At 45.0% G+C, this 20,568-nt stretch overlaps 1 protein-coding gene across 2 annotated transcripts in view; it reads left to right on the forward strand.

Annotated features, from left to right (window-relative positions):
* Sv2c (synaptic vesicle glycoprotein 2C) overlaps positions 1-13,360 on the forward strand; it is a 178,420-nt gene extending 165,060 nt beyond the window's left edge. For both annotated transcript variants that reach the window (XM_040728894.1, XM_040728895.1), the window contains one exon: positions 5,923-13,360. In XM_040728894.1, coding sequence (XP_040584828.1) covers positions 5,923-6,106 — 184 coding nt within the window. In that variant the 3' untranslated portion in view covers positions 6,107-13,360. The remainder of the gene's footprint in view (positions 1-5,922) is intronic.
* Positions 13,361-20,568: the final 7,208 nt, after the last annotated feature.

Consider the following 20,568-nt stretch of genomic DNA (forward strand, 5'->3'; position numbering starts at 1 on the left):
TAGACAGGATGTCTCTTACATAGCTTAGTCTGGTCCTATATTTGCTATGTAGCCCAGGCTGCCCTAATCTTGTAGTTCTCCTGCCTCTTCTTCCCATGTGCTATACTTATAGGCATGTGCCATCATATCCAGGTGGCATTGCTGTTTGAAAAGCTCCCAAGTACACTCAAGTAGAGTGTTTATACCTGCCCACATACCCTGCATCAGTCAGCCAGCCATCCTAACCCTAGGTTGGCAACAGCTGTGTACAAAGGCTTAGGGCTGGAGAGAGATAGCCCATTTGGTATTAAAGAAGCCTATGGGGTGTGGTAAGGGAGACTGAGTAGGTATCATGACTAGTGTGAGAGAGAGTGCCTGTCCACATGTTATCCTTCACCAGATGACCTCCAACTGTCCCAGTGAGGGTGGTCTGGTTCTCATGCCCCCCTTCTGGGGCATCTCCCCCATTTGCACCCACCCCAGGTCAGATTGGCCTGGGCCCTCATGCTCGTAGCATTCTTCAACATTTGCACCTGGCGAGTGTGTTGTCACTGTCTGTCCTCACCTGCTTCAGTGAGAAGAGAGCCTTCAATTCAGTGCCACATAGGGAAGTGCTTGGCACGGAAGAGATGCTCGACGGCTCGATACCGGGCTTGATGGTGCATACCTGTAATCTCAGCACTCAAAGGTGGAAGCAGGAAGATGGCGAGTTCAAGGCTAGCCTGGCACATAAGCAAACAAAATGGAAAAGCACTTAATGAGTCAATACTAAATTAATACAAATAAATGCATAGGAGAATATATACATAGATGTGTGTGCACTTAAGATAAATTTGCCCAACAAATACTCAAGGGGGTTTAGGCCAGTTAGCATTATAGTTTGTGCAATCAAACAGATTCATTGGCAGAATAGCTCTTGCATTGACCTGGGAAAGTATCCTTTGTTCAGATTATTGTTTCTGAGACAAATGAAACCCGTGTGTGTTTTAAATAACCCATTTCCAGATGAATGTTTACGTCGAAATATAGCCTTGATTTAAGCACAGCCTGTACTTTTCCAGATGCCCCATGCCGAGACTTGAGTATTCTTTTTATAACCTCTATGGATCACTTGACTAAGCGGAGGGAAAAAGTTCCTTCCAGAAGCTCAGCCTAGCGGGGCTCCCTTTAACAGGCAACATCTATGAACAGAGCCTGCACTCTACTATTCCAGGCCTTCGCAAAGTACATCAATTACTTTTTCCCTAGTAATTTCATCAGGAGGTGTGGCATGATAAAGCCAGGGCTAATCATGGGGCTTGACACAAGCTAGGCATGGCCCTGAGTCCTACAGATCTTCACTTTCTCCTTTCATTGGAAACATAAGCAGCCCTACATGACAGTATGAAGAAAGGAGCTGGCGGTTAGGACAGTGCCAGCCTCCCTCCATCCACATGGAGCCAGCAGTTAGCCTTACCCAACCTCCATTAAACGTAGAATGGGGCGGGAGAGAATACTCAGTGGTAAGGGCACCAACTGCCCTTCCAGAGGTCCTAGGTTTGATTCCTTGTGTCCAGCGTGGGGATTACACTGGTCTTAACTCTACTTACAAAGGATTAGATGCCCTCTTCTAGCTTCCTTGGACACTGCACCCAAGTGTCCATACATATAAAATGATACAATGAAATTTAACTAAATGAACCATAAAACAATATAAACTAGAACCCACTACATTGTGAAATCCTCCAAAGAACCAGCCAAGCTTCACCTTGGGGGAGATAGGATGGGGAATGTGGTTAGTGTACGGGAGGGATTTATGTGTTAAAGATGTGTGTGAGCAATAATAGAGAATGAAATCTGGCAGGAGAGACGTGCAGAGGGCAGGACTTAGAGAGAGAGAGATTTCTCTCTCCCCTTTTAATGATTGATGGGTAAGAGGAGGCAGAAAAATGTCTTGGTCTGAAAAAGAATACAGAGCCCCGCCTTCTGCCGAGAAGTCAAGTGGCGCTCCTCACTCTCCATGTCCCTTGCCCTCAAGGGACTTTGTGAGCATGCGATGGCATGCAGAAGCAATGCCCTTGCTTTGAGGGAAAGCGGAGATGACATGAATGAAAGCTTGCTGTAGAGAAAGCAGAGAGCCCCTAGGAAGACTTGCTTTGGGAGTGGTTTCTCTAACACAGCTGGGCCTTGGATGTGCCGAGCATCACACTCTCCAGCTGCAGATATTTGAAGGAATAATTTATGCACTCAGAAAAGGGCAGGCATGATTTCTTGAATGCTGACACTAAATTTTCATCTGAAGCACTGCCTCAGCTTGGGAAATGAGGATGGAGATTGTTAGGAAACAAGGATTTGTTCACCTCCCTTAGAGCTCCCAACGCCAAAGTCATCCATGCCACCCTGACATCTCCAGAAGTCATCGGGTCCCCAGCTCCAGTTCCAGTGATGTGAGAGGATAGCCCTCCACATTTTATAATCTGTTCTGGATCATAGCAGAGGGTCATGGCTTAGAGACATATGGGTGCTGTAGCCTAGATGTAAATCCTACATGGGTCATTCTGAAGCCTCAGAGTCCTAGACTTCATCGCGGCAGGGGAATGTTTTCCTTTTTCTTATCAGCAACACACACACTCTAGTCATTTTCCCCCAGCAGGATGTACTTTATCTTAACACCAGAAGATGAAGGTGACAGCACATGACAGTTTGTCAAACAAAGGACCAAGGGGAGCCTGGGCTTAGGATGGGACAGGATGAACAGGTGGCACCCAGTAGAATAATAGCAATGGAGCTGTTATTCGGAGTGCTGCCATATTGTGTGGCAAATGTCATCATCTGTTTGTCGGTCCCTATAGGAGGACCAACACATAGAGTGAGCCTAGTGTTGATGTAATGATGGTGTTAGTTAGTGCTAGCCCTTCAAGACACATGGATAGAATGGGGTCCTGGCTCTGAAGGGATAAGGTTGACATATTAAGGATGTGTCTAAGCAATACCTGAGAACAAGGTCTGGCTGGAGAGAAGTACAGAGGTCAGGGTTAGCAGAGAGGCAGCAGACCATACTGTTCTTCCCTTTGGGTAATTACTGGGTAATCTTTGTAATTTTGGTCAGGGGGAATTGAGCATGAAGGAGTTCTCTCTATTTATTTTGGGCTTGTTTTGTTGTTTGCTGCTCCTTTTTAGATGTGTGTAAGCAAGCAAACTCATTGGTAGAGGGCGTTAGCACCCAGCCTGGGCTCCTGAGCTCAGGGGTGAATGGTTTAGAAATGTGGGTTCCTTTTCATTATAGTAGCAAGTGGCTGGCTGCTCAGGAACCACAATATATTTAGGGGGGTCCTGGAAACACACAGTGCAGAAAATAATGCTACTGTATGTTGTCAAAGGAAACCCCACACCCATAGATTGACAGACCAGTCACAGACACAAAGTGTGTGCTAATGGCTTTATTCTGCAACACAGAAGGGTTAGTTTCTTTTGTGAGTTCAAAGAAAAACTATCCTGAAACTGCTGTACATTTTTTCTGCCTTTAATCCCCACTGACTCAGTGAGGGGCCAACACTCACCAAACTAGTAGAATGTCAGAGAAAAGCTCACATGCTCTCATGATGTCAGTGGAGGATGTACAATTATGAGCAAAATTCAAATTTCCTGCCCAGGACACAGAAAACCACCCAATACATGAATACTAAATAGACGAAGATTTTTGTTTGCCAAAGAACGTGCATGTGGGGGCTGAGGGTGGAGCAATGTGATTGATGGGACTAGCTCAGTGAGTCTGAGGCACTGGGTTCAATTGCCAGAGGGAGAAAACAGGGAGAGAAGTGAGAAAAGTGGGGAAGGGAAAGGAACAGGATGAAAAGACAGAAGAGGAAGAACCTCACGAGCCTGAGTATGTTAGATGCTAACAGGAAACAGGCAAGATCTTCAGGCCCATGATCTGACCCTTAGGTCTGTCTCCCGCAGAGAATTCTGATGAGGATGGGATAGTGTGTGTGTGTGTGTGTGTGTGTGTGTGTGTGTGTGTGTGTTTGACATGTAGGAAATGTGCATTGCTACATGTGCTATGCTCAAGTGCACATACATGTGGAGGACACCTTCTCTCCCCTTCTTTCGTTCCTTTCTTTCCTTTTTTTTTTTTTTTTGACTTTTGGACACAGGGTCTATCATTGTACATTTTGTCTAGGCTGTCTGGCTCTCTGACTATGGGGTTCCCAGGAACTTCCTTCCTTTCTCTAGCCCCCATCCCCTCCCCAGTGCTACAGGAATGCAAAGCCATGCTATTGTTACATGCTCTGGGGGTTGGAGTTCAGACCGTCTTGCCATCTCCCAGCTGGTGGGGACACTGCTTTAGCTGACCACGGACTACCATGCTCATCCCTAATGCTGAACACTGCCAATCTGTGAAAGCCAGTGTGCGTGGAGGTTTCAGATTATAAAGCACTTTGGATTTCAAACTTCTGGATGAAAGGGGTTCTAACTCTAATCTGAAACAGTTAAGTGTAGTTTTGTTTGCTTTTTATTCTTTGGGGGCCTGTCACTCAGCTCCCAAATAAATACATGGGGATTCTTTTTTCCTCTTTATGAATGCCCAGCCTTAGCTTGGTTTGTTTCTAGCCAGCTTTTCTTAACTTAAATTATCCCATCTACCTTTTTCCTCTGGGCTTTTTACCTTTCTCTATTCTATATACCTTTCTTTCCTTCTTACTTTGTGGCTTGTTATGTAGCTGGGTGGCTGAGCCCTGGCATCCTTCTCTCCTTCCCCCTCACCCCCCCACCCCCTCACCCCCTTAACCCCACCCCTGCCCCCAATCCTCCTCTTCTCTCTCTTTTTCCTTTTATTCTCTCTGCCTGCCAGACCCACCTATTTCTCTCTCCTGCCTAGCTATTGGCTGCTCAGCTCTTTATTAGACCAATCAGGTATTTTAGGCAGGCAAAGCAACACAACTTCACAGAGTTGAACAAATGCAACACAACTTTTTGCATCATTGACAAATATTTCACAGCATAAAAGAATGTAGCATATCTTTAGCTAATATTCCAGAACAGTTAAAGCCCCAATATTCCACATTAAGAATGTTTAGTCTGTATTTGTTTTCTTCCTGCTGTCAAAAACATTAGGGATGTTGTCGAGCAGTTCACCTTCTTGGTACCTCAAAGAGGAGGATACCTCTCCTTTATCCCTGAAACTGCAATTGACTTTAACTGTTTAAAAATCTAGCACATTATACTGACATGGCAGCAAATTCAACAGGCTGATAAAGTTCAATGTGAACTGAGTCCCACAAGGTCTCTGATCTCCACATATATTTCACAGTAAGCCTGCCCACCTTAACACACATGAACATATACAATACATGAATACATGAAAAATGAATATAAAAAATAAAATCTAGAATATAAGATGAAATTGAAAATAAAATGTTTAAAGAACCCCATTGCCATATCATTGTATTTCATTCTGAAACAAAATTTGAATTTCCTTCTAAATACACCGAACTTATGAACACTCAATAAAACAAAATAACAAGTCACTTTCGTAAAGAGATGAGGACTTGCTAGATTACCCAGTATCCCTCACTCCCTGGGTCCTTTGCCGAGATAGAGGAGGTGGCCCACACTGGGGAGAGGCAAACCAGGTCCTATCCTGAGAGCATTTATATAGAGTGACGCTGACTTTTATTTAGTAGAACCTTCCTTCCAACCCCACTGGGCCAAGACAGACCTTTTTTCTTCTGTTCCCGAGTAAGAGTCAGTAGATCAAGAAAGTCCACAGGAGACTGGAGGCACCACATACAGCTGGCTACTCTGCCTCCACATTTGCTGGTTGGCATTTAAGTATCTGCTCCACCGACATGCAACCCAATCTACTTAAAGACCACGGAAAAGCACTGCACGGGACATGTGGGTCTAACGCTGGACTCCTGAGTGACGTTTTCTAAACCTTGTCCGTGTTTCTTTCTCTTGCAGAGCAACAGGCTTCGGCTTCTTGAATGCACTCTGTAAAGCTGCGACCGTGCTGGGGAACCTAATATTTGGCTCCTTGGTCAGCATTACCAAAGCAATCCCCATCCTGCTGGCTTCCACCGTACTCGTGTGTGGAGGACTCGTGGGGCTGCGCCTGCCGGACACACGAACCCAGGTTCTGATGTGACAGAACAAAAGCCATCTCCTTCTCCCACTGTGGGTCGGTCCTCCTGACTCGAGACTGCAGAGGTTCTTGTGTGTGTGTGTGTGTGTGTGTGTGTGTGTGTGTGTGTGTGTGTGTGCGTGTGCGTGTGCATGTGCGTGTGTGTGTGGAAAGGCGGCCGAGCATCAGAACACAAACTTTTGCCGTGACTTAAAGTGTAGCTGCATATCGTTTTACCCCTCCAACGTGACTTTGTGCCGTTTTGGTTTTCCGGGCATTGTTATCTTTTTCTAACCGTGATACTCCTGCCTCCCTGTACCCCGTGGAAGTGTTTCTAAAATGTCCCAGTCAGCCAGGCTTTCCTGGGGATTCTGTTCACCGACACTGAGCAGCTAAAAAAGCCTGTGCTGGTGTAAGAAATAGACCCCGCCCCTGATGCGTCATTAACAGGAAGTTTAAGTTGGCATAATTGAGTTTGTGCTGAGGAAAGGGATTTCTTTCTTTCTTTTTTTTTTTCATAGAGTGATATTTCCTGTTTACTTAGAAAAAAAAGGACTCCCAGCCACTCTAGCTGTTACAGCAGGGTGTTTCAAGAAAATTGTGTGACACCAAGCACGTTTGGCAGAAGCCAGATTTTAGACGGAAAACCGAATACATGAGAGGGCAGCCGTCACAGTGTCTGGGACTGTGACAGGTGGATAGCAGTGTTTGAAGATCAGAGATCCTCTGCCTCTCCTTGCATTCCCTCGCAAGCTGCCCCGGAATTGGCCAGATAGCAGATTCAGGGAAAGAAAGCCACTTCTTAAAAAGCAGCATCTGCCTCTTCAATTCTGCTACACTTTTCCCTTCTCCGGTCTAGCAATTGGCAGTGGAAATTAGAAACTGGTAAGAAAATCACAACCAAAGCCATTTACAAATGCAAAAGGATGTTTCTCTCAATAACTGTTTCTTGAGGGTCAAAGCCATGCACCCTCATTTGGTCAACTCTGTACTGTCACTTTTTAGCTCCCATCTCCACAGCCTGTCTTGTCCCTCCAGGTTCCTCCAGCTATGGGCACCCAGCCTTGTTTCTGGTTTGCCTCTGAGCCCACCTTCTCTCCCAAGCAAGCATCTGGCAGGCTGGACAGCATCTCCTGGTGTGTGTCTGTCTGTTTTACCTCTGGAATCTCCATGATCGTGGAAGGAGAGGTCAGCAGGACATTCCCACGGGCCAGCTGTCAGCTAAATGACCTTCTGGTCTCTCCCTGACTGCCCCTCCCCCAAGCCCGTCCTTTTACACATCTTTGAAATCTGAAGCCTCTTTGTAGATTTGCAGCCTGTGATAACAGCCAGCATAAGTTCCATATTTAAACAACATTCTTTTTTTAACTTCCCCTGTCTTGTTGGAGGGTGACCCTTATTGCTTATTTTTTGCTGTTTCTGCATGATCACAGCCCTGGGGCTTCCAGAAAAAGGAAACTTTTGTTTCCACTAACCATTCTGTTCAAAGATGTAACTGCTCCCTGGAGCCCCGCCCCCTCCTCTACCACATTCCCCATCCCTCCTGGAGCTCAAATTCTGTGAAAAGCTCTTTGATTAACATAAACCATTAATCCACTGCTCCAGCAAGTAATTCAGGCTTGGTAGAGGGGACAACCTAGAGTTAAGTCGGGAATCGGCAGAGAGTAGTTCCCTAGAGATAATATAGATACTCAGAGCCAGGACATCGAGGCTATCAGAGCAAAATCTGCAGACAGAGGTGACTGGAGAAAGGAAAATCTTTAAGACTAGGCATGATTAACTTGAAAGATGCCAACAAAGCAGGGACCAGAGCAGAACTCACTTCTGTTTCCTTTCACCTCCCTGGGAAACAAACCCGTATTTAAAATAACTAAGAGAGAATCTTTCACGTTATTCATTTTCCATGTGGGTTCGTTTCCACCTCCTATTTACCCGTGATTTGTCTTCTTTTTAAAAATAAAGAAGGCATGTGGGGCCCAGAGCAGATCTTTTGGTTGAATGTGGTGTGTAAAGAAAATGCTGCAAAAATAAGGTATGAATCGCTATCTCCCCATACAAAGGGAAACCCGACATAGTCAAGGACATTGTTTTCTCTGCTCTTGAGTGGTAGTGAGCTTACTGGATAATCTTTAGTCTCAAATTGTCTGTTCTCTGTCTCATAGTCGGACTGCACCAATTACATTCCAAACTGCAAGACATAGCTATTCAGAATTTTATCTGGATGCTGGGTTGGGTTGGCAGGGATAACTCAACAGAACCCTACTTTGTAAGATCATCTGCCATCTAGCCCCTTCATCTACCCCAGGCTTCCCAGGTGCCCAAGGGGGATCTCTTCTAACCTCCTAGACAATCAGCGGTCACAAACCTTCTTGGCCACCACCTTTCCCACCTCCCATGATTTTCCCTCAGCCTTTTCATTGGGCATCACCTTCATTGCCCATGGCAATGTCCCAGTTGCTTCCCAAGTATGTGGTGCGGCCTGCTTGGGTTAATTAGAGATTAAGATATAACCATGAGATTCAACAGAAGCCCCAGTTGCTTGAGTGTTAAAGGCCTTGGCACCTGGGCAGTCATCTATTCCATTCCATATACAGCAAAAGGAAATTAAAAGCTGATTCAAAAATTAAAGAAAACAGCCCCATTTGCACCTGTATCTGGGACTCTGTTTCTAACGAAGATTTCCCCCGTTGCTCTTCAGTATCAGTCCAGAATGCTCCCAAGTTTTACTATCTTCTCAATAGGAAAGGAAACAAAACAAATGATGGCAAAGTAGCTTCTCTCAACTGTGACTTCTATAAGATGCCCCACTCTACATAATTGGGTCTGAAAGGCTCACCTTCCTGATCCATCTTACACCAAGACAGATCACCAATGGGTTCTCAGAGGCACAAGCTCCACAACCAGGCAGAGATCTTTCTGGGGCAAATGCACTTGGTCTTAGCCCAAAGGCCAAGAATTAAGTCACTGGTCATATCGGCCCTCAGTTTTCCCATCTGTAGAGAAAAAGGATGACACTATTTTATTCTCCAAGATACCTTGGGACTACAATGAGAGTTGCTTCATCTTCTCTGTCTTCCGCTGATGGGAAGCCTACCTTCATGACATATTGAAAATGAGACAATAACCAAGTCTATAAGCAGATCAGGAGGTGGCTTGGGAAGACCTCATACAATGAGCTAGAAGAGTTTTCATGTTGCCTGTGCTGCCCATGCCTAGGGATTTTAAGTATATCTCAGTTCAGAACCACTGGGGCTGCCATTGCTCTACCCCTGGAAGACACTGCTGTTAGAAGACAGTCTGGTGGAGGCAGACCCACAAAGGCTGTATCCTCTACACCCCTGCCCATCTAATTCATTGTTTTCTTGAAATTACCTTTAATGGGTCTAGGCCATGGGAAACAACGTTCCTCAGTGACTTCACATAAATTGGTAGATGGATCCTCATTTACAAATCTCACCAATCAGAACTCAAGTTTGCACCAAAAACTTATTTGCTTTCAGAATATCTTGGGACACCGAGAGAGGGGTAGTGGAAGAGATGTGGTGGTGAAGAGAGAGTCCAGTGTTCCATTGATAATGTTCCAGCAATGGGATTAGTGCACCTGGGAGACATTCTAAACTCTAGAATCAATTCCAGATCATTCCGTGGGAACACTTCCTGACATCTTCTGCCAACCAAAATAGAATATGATATTCCCCAGTTTGTTTCTATCTTATATCAGGAGGCTTGTGCCTATTTCTTCATCAAGATGCCTTATTTGTTCATATACAAAAGGCTCCAAAGCCAGGAATGCCTGGATTTATCCTTCATCTGGAATTGTCGACAACTGACATATTGTTTGGAGCCTAATGGCTACATATCAGGTTTCTTTTAAATCCCATGTTGTGCCAAACTTAGACTAGTTACCAACCACCCTCCCCCCAATAAAAAAGGTCATGCTGAGACAACAAAAGGGCATTGACACAGTAGAGTGTTCTGGAGGTGGCCCATGTGTTTCTTGGTGTTTTTCTTCTGCTGAGCAAAGTGTCTATTTTAGGTAAAATGTCTCTTGTAATCTAACAAAAGGAAGTTGTCAGGCTCTTAGATGCATTGTGTGTCCTTCACCGTTTCAGGAAACTGGCGATTCTCCATGTACTGTTCTGTCGCTTTCACTGTTGACCATTCCCCTGTCAACAACCTCTCACCAACCACACGCAAAGCATTTGCTGGGGCTTCCTTTCATTTACTCAGCGCCCAGATGCAGTTTAGTCATCCCAGCATTTGGAGTCACAGGGTACCCAGTCCGTGGGTCTGCTCAGGTCAGTGGAGCTGGGTAGAGGAGGGAGTTGGGTAGATAAGCCAGTCTCTCCTTTCATGAAATTGGAGGCTAAGTACTGGCCTACGATTGTGCTAGGTATTCAGGCACTGGGCTCCATGCAGAAACTTAACCCTCTGCAGTATTTCTTTGAGAACAGGGAGAGCCAGGGGAATGAATGAGAGGACAATCTTATAATCCTCTCATGGTGCCTGTTAGGCCTGTCAATGTCTTTAGTCTCCAAGTTTTAAACAAGTTGTGACCTACAATAGGTAGTACAAGAACTATGCAGTGACGGGGCAACCTGTGACAGAAGTTAATCTTCTTAGTCAGGCTGTCTTTGTGGGAGGGGGTACTGAACAGTCCTTGAATCAAGACACATTCAAGCACATGTTTCTTCACATGGTCTCAACAGGAAATTGCACTAAGATGCTGTTACAAAGAGAGCCGACAGCAGAGAGAGCCCATGCCTTTCTAGAGATGCTCATTTCTCCATAGCTGTTCCTTACAGGGCGCTAGGAAGTATGTTCCCCACTGGGCATGCTAGAGCTCCCTCTCCAGGCCCTCAGCAAGCCCTGGAACCTGACAGCTGATCTCTGGCCTCTCCTCCAACCCTCCCAGGAGGCGTTTCCTTTCTAATGTCAGTCGCACTTCCCCTTTTCTAGCCTCAGCAGATAAGTCACCCAGAAAACAGGTTGTGACAACAGGAGGCCAGGGAGGCTGCAGGTTACATTTTGAAATGGAGTGTGGCATTGTTCTGAAGCTTCTAGAGCCTTCTAGGAGTCAGGGCAAAGAGAGAGTGTAGTCACTGGACCTCTGAGCACCGTGGTACCTTTTCCCCTCACCAACTCTGTCCATGTCCTCCAGGCAGCTCAGATTCACTTCCTTCCTTCATTAATGTCCTCCTTCCTTCTTCTTGTCCCCTCTTGACTGTAGCAGTTAACGAAAGTAAAGGCAAAAGCTGGGCACATCTTTAATGCCAGCACTCGGGAGGCAGAGGCAGGTGGATCTCAGAGTTGCACAGGGCTACACAGAGAAACCCTGTCTCAAAAAAACAAAAAAGAGGCACCAGAATTCAGGAATGGATGTGTTCTTGAGCAAGCAATGTACACATCCTTACCTTTATGGAGCACAGAGGATGGAGAACCTAGGGGAATGTGAATTAAGTGACCTGGTGCCCTGTGGGTCCCTGTAAAGATTCGGGTTTGTGATGTCCTCCTAGCCCCACACCCTGATAAGGTTAGCATAGAATCAGAGTGGCCTGTTCCTGAACAGAACACATGCTTGGCTTTCAAAAGGAGCACTCCTCACCAGGAACATGGCATTTTTGAGATATAGACGGCACATGGCCATCTGTGTGAGTCCTACTCAGCACCGAAGGTCAGATGCTTAAACTACAAAGGTTGCCCGTCCTCTGCACCCGAACATAGTTGCATGTCCCCTAGAGCCAAGAACATTGAGAACTAAAAAGAGGCAACAGCCTTCAGCCTTTGGTTCAAACTCAGATAAGTTTTTATGCTATACTAAAAGCCTTCCTGTAGTGCCCTAAGCAGCTTCCAGGAGCTCTGAGAAGGACTAGCCAGCCAGAACATAAGGGATGGTGTCATCTAAATGCAGCTATGGCTGGGAACAGGCCCAACCCAGTTCTATAGAGGCAGTTGTTTAGTTGTTTAAGCTTCAGAAATTTCAGGAAAGCCATCAAGAAACATAGCCATCATTAAAAGTTAAATACAATGAAATCAGTTACATTTTAAAACAATATATATATATATATTCAGAACTCATCACTTTCTACTTATTTTGCTAGATTTTTGTATTAGTCATGCCCTTGAGGTAATATATACCTAGCATATCTCTCTTATGGAAATACTGTGTAATGGTTTCCTATTGGACACATATTTTCAATGACAAGGTCAATGCCATTTTACTGAGCTCCTCCACAGTGGTAACATTTATAGTAAGAAAGTAACAAATGCCACAGATTAGACTCCTCCCACCTCTACATTTACCAGCATATCACTATCTGAAGCTCTGAAGAATATTTGGCTCCTTGTCACTCAGCAGTAGCATGCTTTGCACAGGGCAAGGAGGTTGGGCATTCCAACATTCAGACCCAGACCAGGTGAAATTGAATGTCCCCTTGGGCTTGTGAGTCAGCATTCCATTACCCATAAGTCCACAGGAAGGCAAGATTTAGCAAGTACTCATGTCAGTACTCAAAGGTGTCCTTCCACATTCTTATTGGCTCAGAACAGGACCGACCATGCAGAGAACCCCCGGGCCTCTGGGTGTTGTTCTTTCAGGAAAAATTGCAGTAAATTAGCTGTTTCACGCACCTTCCAAAATGTGGTCATGTATTCTCTGCCTGACCCAGGAACACACTGAACAGACGTCTAAAAAGGAAGTCCCTACAAGAGGTTTTTCCAGGTACTCATCCACCCTGGCTGCCCGCTCAGCCTACAACTCCACCCTGCCTTCGGCAATGAGATCCTGGCAGTGGTCCTGTCCTTGGTTTGAGTGTATGAGTGTTTTGGCTTTCTATTCTTTCCCTTTTCTCTTTTCAGTACTGTGTCTGCTGTCCCGCTGTTTGGTCCAGCCCCCCCCCCCCCCCGTTGTACTGTATATATGTGCTGCATGTGTGAAACCTCAGTAACTCCTATTTCAGGTTTCTGGAGTCCCCTTCTCCAGTTCAGCTGATCCTGCTATGAACTCATCTTTCTGGTATGCTCCTCTGTGTCTCATTTCCGATTGCCAAGATGTTGGGCCAAGTGTATTTTCACAAATGTTCCAAGACAGCCATGTGTGTGTATCCTTGTGAAAGGGCATGCTCTGTGCGGGATGGCTCGTGTACAGTGTAAATCTATCACATGTGGAAGTGTGTATACATTTATATGCCAGATAGCTATCATTCATGTAACAGCTACAAAGATATTTAATGTACATCAGATTAATAAAAGAGCATTTTTTGCTCCATTATATTCAAATAAAGTTTGCTGTGTGACTGCTTCCCTTCCAAACAAACAACCTTCAAGGCACAAGCATCTTTTGCTGGGTGTGGTGGGTCAAGCCTGTAATCCCAGCATTCAAGGGGCTGAAGGAAAGAAAAGGGTTGTGAGTTTGAGGCCAACCTAGGCAACATAGAGAGACCCTGTCCTAGGGAGGGGGAAGGAGAAAAACAAATGAACAAATATGAGACACATTTTTATGTCCTCGGCTCTTGAGAAAGCCGGTTCCTCTGGTGTGAGCCAGTTTTAGTTGCTTTTTGTAGACTGGTTCCATGGGTACTGATGTGTTGTTGATTTTACAGGAACACTTTCCAATGGTTACCTAGGGCCACTGTGAAGAAAATGCTTGGGGGGGGGGTGGAACAGATGCTTGTGTTATTTTGCCCTAAAGCAAGAACAGTTAACAGATTTCTATCCACACATCGCCTCTAATTAATTGATATTGATTGTTAGAACATTCATTTGAGAACAATGAGATACTATATTTGATGATGTTCAAATTAGAGGCAGACACAAAGACTACATATTTGCTGTTCCCCAAAGAAGACTTTTTACTGTGTTTAACAGAAGGTCCATGTATCCCCTTGCTCTTCTTTAGTAAAGAGTCTTGCTGAGTTTGCAGGATACACTCCAGGGATCCTCCTACCTCTGCTTGCTATGACAACCAGCTCATATCATGGCATCCCATCAACAATTTGGATTTCTAATTTTGTATTGTCTATGTGAATATATACCATTTGTATTCAAGTACCAAAGAGAACTACAGAAAGAGTTGGATCCTCTGCAACTGGAGTTACAGACCATCATAAGCCTCCATTGTGAGTATTGGGAAATGAACTTGGATCCTCTGGAAGAACCCAAGCATTCTTAACCTTCTTCCTAACCCCAAGAATGTCTTATAGACAATGAAGTTCTTACAGCATGAGTTGACAACATTAATGATGGCCCAGGTTCTTTCCCTCTTTTAGACCAGCTCTCCTTATTGTGCTAGTTTTCATCCCCATAGAAACTCAAATTAGTGGCAGGAATTCTAAATAATCTAAGGGCCAGAAATAGCCATTCCTTCTTCCTGAGGTTTTTTCGCATAGAGGAGAAAATTATGAGTTCTTCAGTAGACTTCTCTGACTCATTGGCTGGATTTGCATCATCTGCATACTTCTAAACCAGCCACAGAGAATGGGCTCATGAGTACCATATTGCTTAGAGTAGACAAGGGCTTGAGAAGAGCAGGCCTCCCTTGAAGCTAGTGACTCTGACACCTTTGGGGTTTCATGAGCAAGGAGTAGGAAAAATCACTAGAGAGGAAACTATGAGCACTGGAGGCAGGCTGTCGAATACCAGTAGCCACATGCATCATTTATATTTAAACTTAACTACAGTCTAAAATTCAGTTGCTCAGTCACCCATAGTCATTTTTTTGGGCATTCAACTGTCACCTGTCACTCTGGTGGTTGCCATGTTCTATAGTACAAATAGAGAACATACACCATCATGAAGGTTCTATTGGCAGCCCTCCTTCTTCAGGCTTCCTTCTCTTGGTACCTATCTTCACTTCTTACAGGTATTCTTCCCCCAAGGTCCTCTCTTATTGCCATAGCAACCACATCACTCTACTAATCTTCAGCCCAACCATCTCTCCATGGAGGTCTTAACCTTTCAGATCTGGGCACTTTAAAAGCCAAAACCAAAGTCAAGGTCTTCTTAAGTAGCACAAGCTCATCTTGACTCACATTTCTCTCATCTTTCACCTTCCTGAGTCCTGGGATGTCAGACCTGAGTCACTACAACTGGTCTTAGTCCATATTTTTAGAAGGCTATAGTCGACATCCCCAAGGTCTTAGGTTTGATTAAGAATAGAAGGCTCTATCCACTCATTTTCCTTTCTTTTCTGTCCCTTGATGAGACTTTCATGAGAAAGAGAGCACAGGACTCTGCAAGTTTCAGGGATGATGGGAGCATAGTATGCTAGCATACAAGATGAGTTAAGCAAGGAATAGTATGAGTTCTTTCATTTTCTTTTTTTCCTTTGCAACAATGTGAATATGTGTGCATGCATACTTACTGTGTGTGAATTTGAGTGAATGCAGGTGCATGTACACGTGTGTGCACATGTGTAAACATGTGGAGGCTGAAGTTGATGCTAAGTGTCTTCCTCAATTGCCCTTTTCTTTATTTATCGAGGCATAGTCTCTTGTTGAACCCAGAGCTCACCAGTTCTGGCTAGTCTATCTAGTCAGCTTGCCCCCAGATCCTGTTTCTACTTCTTACTGGGATAATAGACAACTGCTCCTGACTGAGCTTTTACATTTGCACAGTATGATGGTTTGAAAGCAAATGGCCCCCAAAGGAAGTGACATTATTAGGAGGTGTGGCTTTGTTGGGGTAGATATGGCCTTGCTGGAGGAAGTGTGTTTGTAAGGATTCAGGCACTACGCTAACCTGCCCCTGTCACCTGGCAGGATGCACTCAGGCAGTATCCTGGTCAGCCCCCTTTAAAAAGGACCCCTTTAAAAGAAAGACCTCCGCCCACTTATGCTCTTTTTCCACTCCTCTCTTTCCTGTGATTCCCCTGGGGCAGACAGGACTTTTCCTGTCTCCCTCTTCTCTTTTGTCCTCTCGCTTTCGGTCTCTGGGTCTCTGTCTCTTTATCTCTTTTCACTTTCCTTCCCTCCTACTCCCCTTCCTAATAAAACTTGTCACTTAAGATCTGTCTGCCTGGCATGTTTGTCCCTCCGCCTCATTCACCCTCGCCTGCCATGGAATCTGCCAAGGTCCCCCATGCAAGGTTCCCCACGTGCTTTTCACAACAGTGTGCCACTGTGGAAGCTGGCTTTGAGGTCTCTTTTACTCAAGATACTGCCCAGTGTTTCAGACCATTTCCTGTTGCCTGTGAGATGTAGGCTCTCAACTATTCTCCAGCACCATGTCTGCCTGCATGCCGCCACATTCGACCATGATGATAATGGACTGGACCTCTGAACTATAAGCCTGCCACCCCAATTCAATGTTTTCCTTTATAAGAGTTGCCATGGTCATGGTGTCTCTTCACAGCAATAGAAACCATAACTAAGACACAGTGAGTGTGTTATCTATTGATCTCTCAGCTCCTCATTCCTCAGGTAGCCCAAGTGAGCCTCGAATTTCTGATCATCTTGCTTCTAACTCCCAAGTGCTGGGATTACAAGTATGTGCCGTCATGGCCTGACTTCCTTATTTTTCCATCATTACAAGTGACTGAAGCCACAGCCTCATGTACACTAGGCAGGTGCTATATCTATGAGTTAGATCCTCACTGAGAATTCTAAAAGCAACATCTGTAAGCCTGGCTCTGTCTAGTGTCAGAACCATTCTCACTGTGCGTGTCTAAGCAATCTGGGTTACAACAAGGTAACATCGTCTTGAAAGTGTGCCCTTTCATGATTATTGATATCTATTAAATGAAGTCACCAGATTATGTGCATTCATACATTAGTCGGTTATGTCTGCCATAACCAATCACCACAGCCTGAAAAGCTTGAGTAACCGAAGTGTATTTCTTGCAGTTCTGAAGAGTTGAAGTAAGAGATCAAGGTACGAGGCTGTCAGTTTCTTCTAGGGCCTTCTCTTTTTAGTTGTCAGTGGCCACCTTGTTCAGATGTTTTCATATATTCTTCTTTCAGTCTATTTCTGCGTCTTTTTTAAAAAAAGATTTATTCATTTATTATGTATACAGTGTTCCGCCTGCATGTATGCCTACACACCAGAACCAGAGGGCACAAGATCTCACTACAGATGGTTGTGAGCCACCATGTGGTTGCTGGGAATTGAACTCAGGACCTCTGGGAGAGCAGCCAGTGCTCTTAACCACTCCAGCCCTATTTCTGGGTCTTAAAATCTTATAGGGACATTGGTCTGCATTGGGCAAGGACCACCCAAATTATCTCATTGTAGTTAACTTAAAGATGCTATCTCCAAATGTAATTACCTTCTGAGACCCTGAGGTTTAGAAGATGAACCTATGAATTCAAAAAGAACACACTTTCAACCCATCTCACTATCCCAAGTGCTACTGTGTTCACTGTACTTGCAGACGGTCACAGTTTTCCATGTGTGAATAGAGTGTGATTCAATATGCCTCTGGTCACATAAAAGATAGTATGGGCTCTGTGCATGTATTTGTACTTGTAATGAGCTGTTCATACACAGAGGGAGGTCAAGAGAGATCAATCCAGGACTGACCTTGGGTCCTGCACTTATAAGCCCAGAGAGAGACAACACTAGGGCAGACTCCAAGGCAGGATGGCCAGTCTGTGAAACCTGTGTCTGGCTGTTCTTAGCCATGGCTGTTTGTCTCCTTCTGCCTCTCTCCTCTTTAGAATTCCACAGGAAACCATGCTTTCATACTAGAATAATTTTCTTTGCTCCAGACATTAGTGATGCATCAGCATACAATCTCTGAACAAAAGAGCCCACAGACCTCCCGCATCACCCCGGTCCTGGAAAACTTCCTCCAAGACAGTGACCTGGTTGAGCCCTGGTGGCGACAAGAAGAGCTAGGAAAAGGAGGGGTCCTGGAGCATGGGTAGGGAAGACCATGTTACCAACCACTGATACAATTCCTTTGTTGGTGGGCTCAAGGCATGCAGCATCTCCTCCTGTAATTCGAAGACCAAACACCAGGTGGAGAAGTGAACCCCACAAGAAGTTCCTGAACAAAGCCAGGCTCCTGCCACCACACCACAGGGACTCCTTAGAGCCAGAAGGAAGTAAAGGAGGTAGGGCAGCCTGGGGTCAAAGTCCAATGCTCCACCCATACCTGCAGCCCCCTGCTCCAGAACCAATGCAAGGCAGAAGAGGCAACTGTGTCTACCAAGTCATCACTCTTGTATACTCACTCAGTTGCATCCTCTCAAGCCAGGTAGCACTTTGGACGGAAGTGCCCTTTGGACTGAGGTTTCCAAGGAAAGTCCATCAGCAAATTCAGGCTCAGGTGGGGCTGTAGAGAAACCTATCATGCTTACAAGAGAAGTTTAGTGATCAAAGCTGCCCCAGCTCCTCCCTTAGGTCTCAAAAACTGTAGCCATGCACAGTCCAACTACAGACTGTCCATTGTCCACTCTTGATACCTGCAACATTTTTCAGACTTCTGAAAGCTTAGACTTTTATCAACATCAATGCTCTGCCCACACCTATGGCTCTGAACCTCAGAAGTGGAGGCCGGGAGTCTGCATTTCAAAGAACAGCAATTTGGGCAGTGCTAGTTCCAGGAGATGGTTTTATTTGGTTGGTTGTGGGTAGGGTTTGGTAACTGGGGTGTGGGGGGTGTGAATTTTTAAGAAAAATGGCAGAAGGATTGGGAATACAGGTCAGTGGGTGAGCACTTGCCTAGCATGCACTAAGCCTGGGCTCAACCCCTGGTACTGAAAAAAAAAATAGGGGTGGGGACTCCCAGGAAGGAAGAAAACTACAAACATAGCTGTGTAAAATGTGGAAAGAAATGCCCATAGTTTACAAATTCTAAAAAACTGATGAATATAACAAACCATAATAAAATCCAGAAAAATAATAATAGTTTTATTAACTTCCTAACACACCTCTATAATTACTTTCCATAGTTTTGGGCTGCATATTCTTTGCATAACTTTATGTAGTGATAACTGTTACCCATGTTGGATAGGCAAAATAGAAAAATAAAAGTTTGATTTTGCTTCCTACTAGGTTTTTGTTGTTGTGTTTTTTTTTTTTTTTGGTTTTGTTTGATTTTGGCACCAAATCTTGCTATGTAGCTCAGGCTGACTTTGAACTTGCAATCTTTCTGTCTCAACCTCCTGAGTGCTGGAGTTACAAAGTGTGTGCCACTGTGCTTGGGCAGGTTTTGTGACAGCCTAAGTTACATTTTAAGTCTTAATTACTATGCTAAGAGATTATGAAACAAAAATGCCTCTCACCTGCAAGCCCCTTGCCCAAGGACAGTTTCTGAAATTCTAGAGGCTATTGTTTATGGGAGATAACAAGTCACATGTTTTTCATTCCCTAAACAGGTTTGTTTGACCCATCTGCCTGATCACATGTGGTTCACGGGCAGGAAATATGTCAGGATGTATGCTTGCCCCTGATTGGACCTGATGGGAAATGTTCTAAGCCCCTGTAAACTGTGACCTGGGGCCATTTCCTGGGAACCCAGTTATGGACCTGGCTAGAGCCCATCACTTGGTCAGTATTAAAGTTTTCTCAAATTTGGCTTTAAACAGTGGTAGTGATATTAACAATTTCTATTAATCTTTAATGTTCTCCTGTTTCTCCCCCACTTCCCAAATACTTTCTAGGCCCAAGACACGGGCCACATTCATGTTTGTCATGCAGTCTCTAACACTGTACCTTTGGGTCAGGACCCAGGCAAGTAAGCAGTGACAGCCTTGTACTCCTCCAGTGGGCCAGTGAGGAAAAACCTTTCAGCCACCAAAGAGACTTTGAGCAACACAAACATATGTGCTAAACCCAAACTGAATATATCCCCAACTCACTCCTCAGTGTTTATCCCCAAACAACGTTCGGGTCTACCCAACACTGGGTCAAGAGTGAAGGAGCAAAGACAGAGTAAGACCACGCAGCAGTTTTAATGGATTATGGAAACAATTTGTTATTGTGATTTCCCAGTTGTGCAAAACAGTCAAAGGCCTCTGGCCACGTGAGCTGCTAGACCCCTCGAAGCCCCTCAGAAGGGACCTTCATCAGTCGGGGAGTAGAAGACTTAAGCTTCATTTCCTTCCCGGTAAACATTCCTTTGAGTCTGGAAGGCAAGCAGGCAGATGTTGGTCTGAATCCTGACCTTGCTACTTAGTAGCTATGTGGGGAGGAAGTGAAAATTAGTGCTTTTGAACATTCATTTCTGCAACTCTATGTTAGAAATGATGACGGTTTGTGTTTCTCTGGAGTCTGTGAGGATTGAGAAAATGTACAGAAAAAGCCTAGCAAAGTGCCTGATGCACACCCATGCAGCAAAGGGCAGCCTGTAATTGTCAGCACTGGTTCAAATCTGCTTTAGGAGGTAGGTTGTTGTCTATACCCCCTACCCAGCCCCAGGTTCTATTACAGGGCACCAAGGCTCCTTAGAGTGCTCAAGCAGGGTGGCAAGGTTGCAATGGAATCCTGGTATTGCCCAATGCTCCCAAAACCGTGGTAAGCCAGGTGTGGTGGCACGTGTCCAT

This window comes from Mesocricetus auratus, unplaced genomic scaffold (assembly GCF_017639785.1).
Source record: "Mesocricetus auratus isolate SY011 unplaced genomic scaffold, BCM_Maur_2.0 Super-Scaffold_100020, whole genome shotgun sequence".
NCBI classification, from domain to species: domain Eukaryota; kingdom Metazoa; phylum Chordata; class Mammalia; order Rodentia; family Cricetidae; genus Mesocricetus; species Mesocricetus auratus.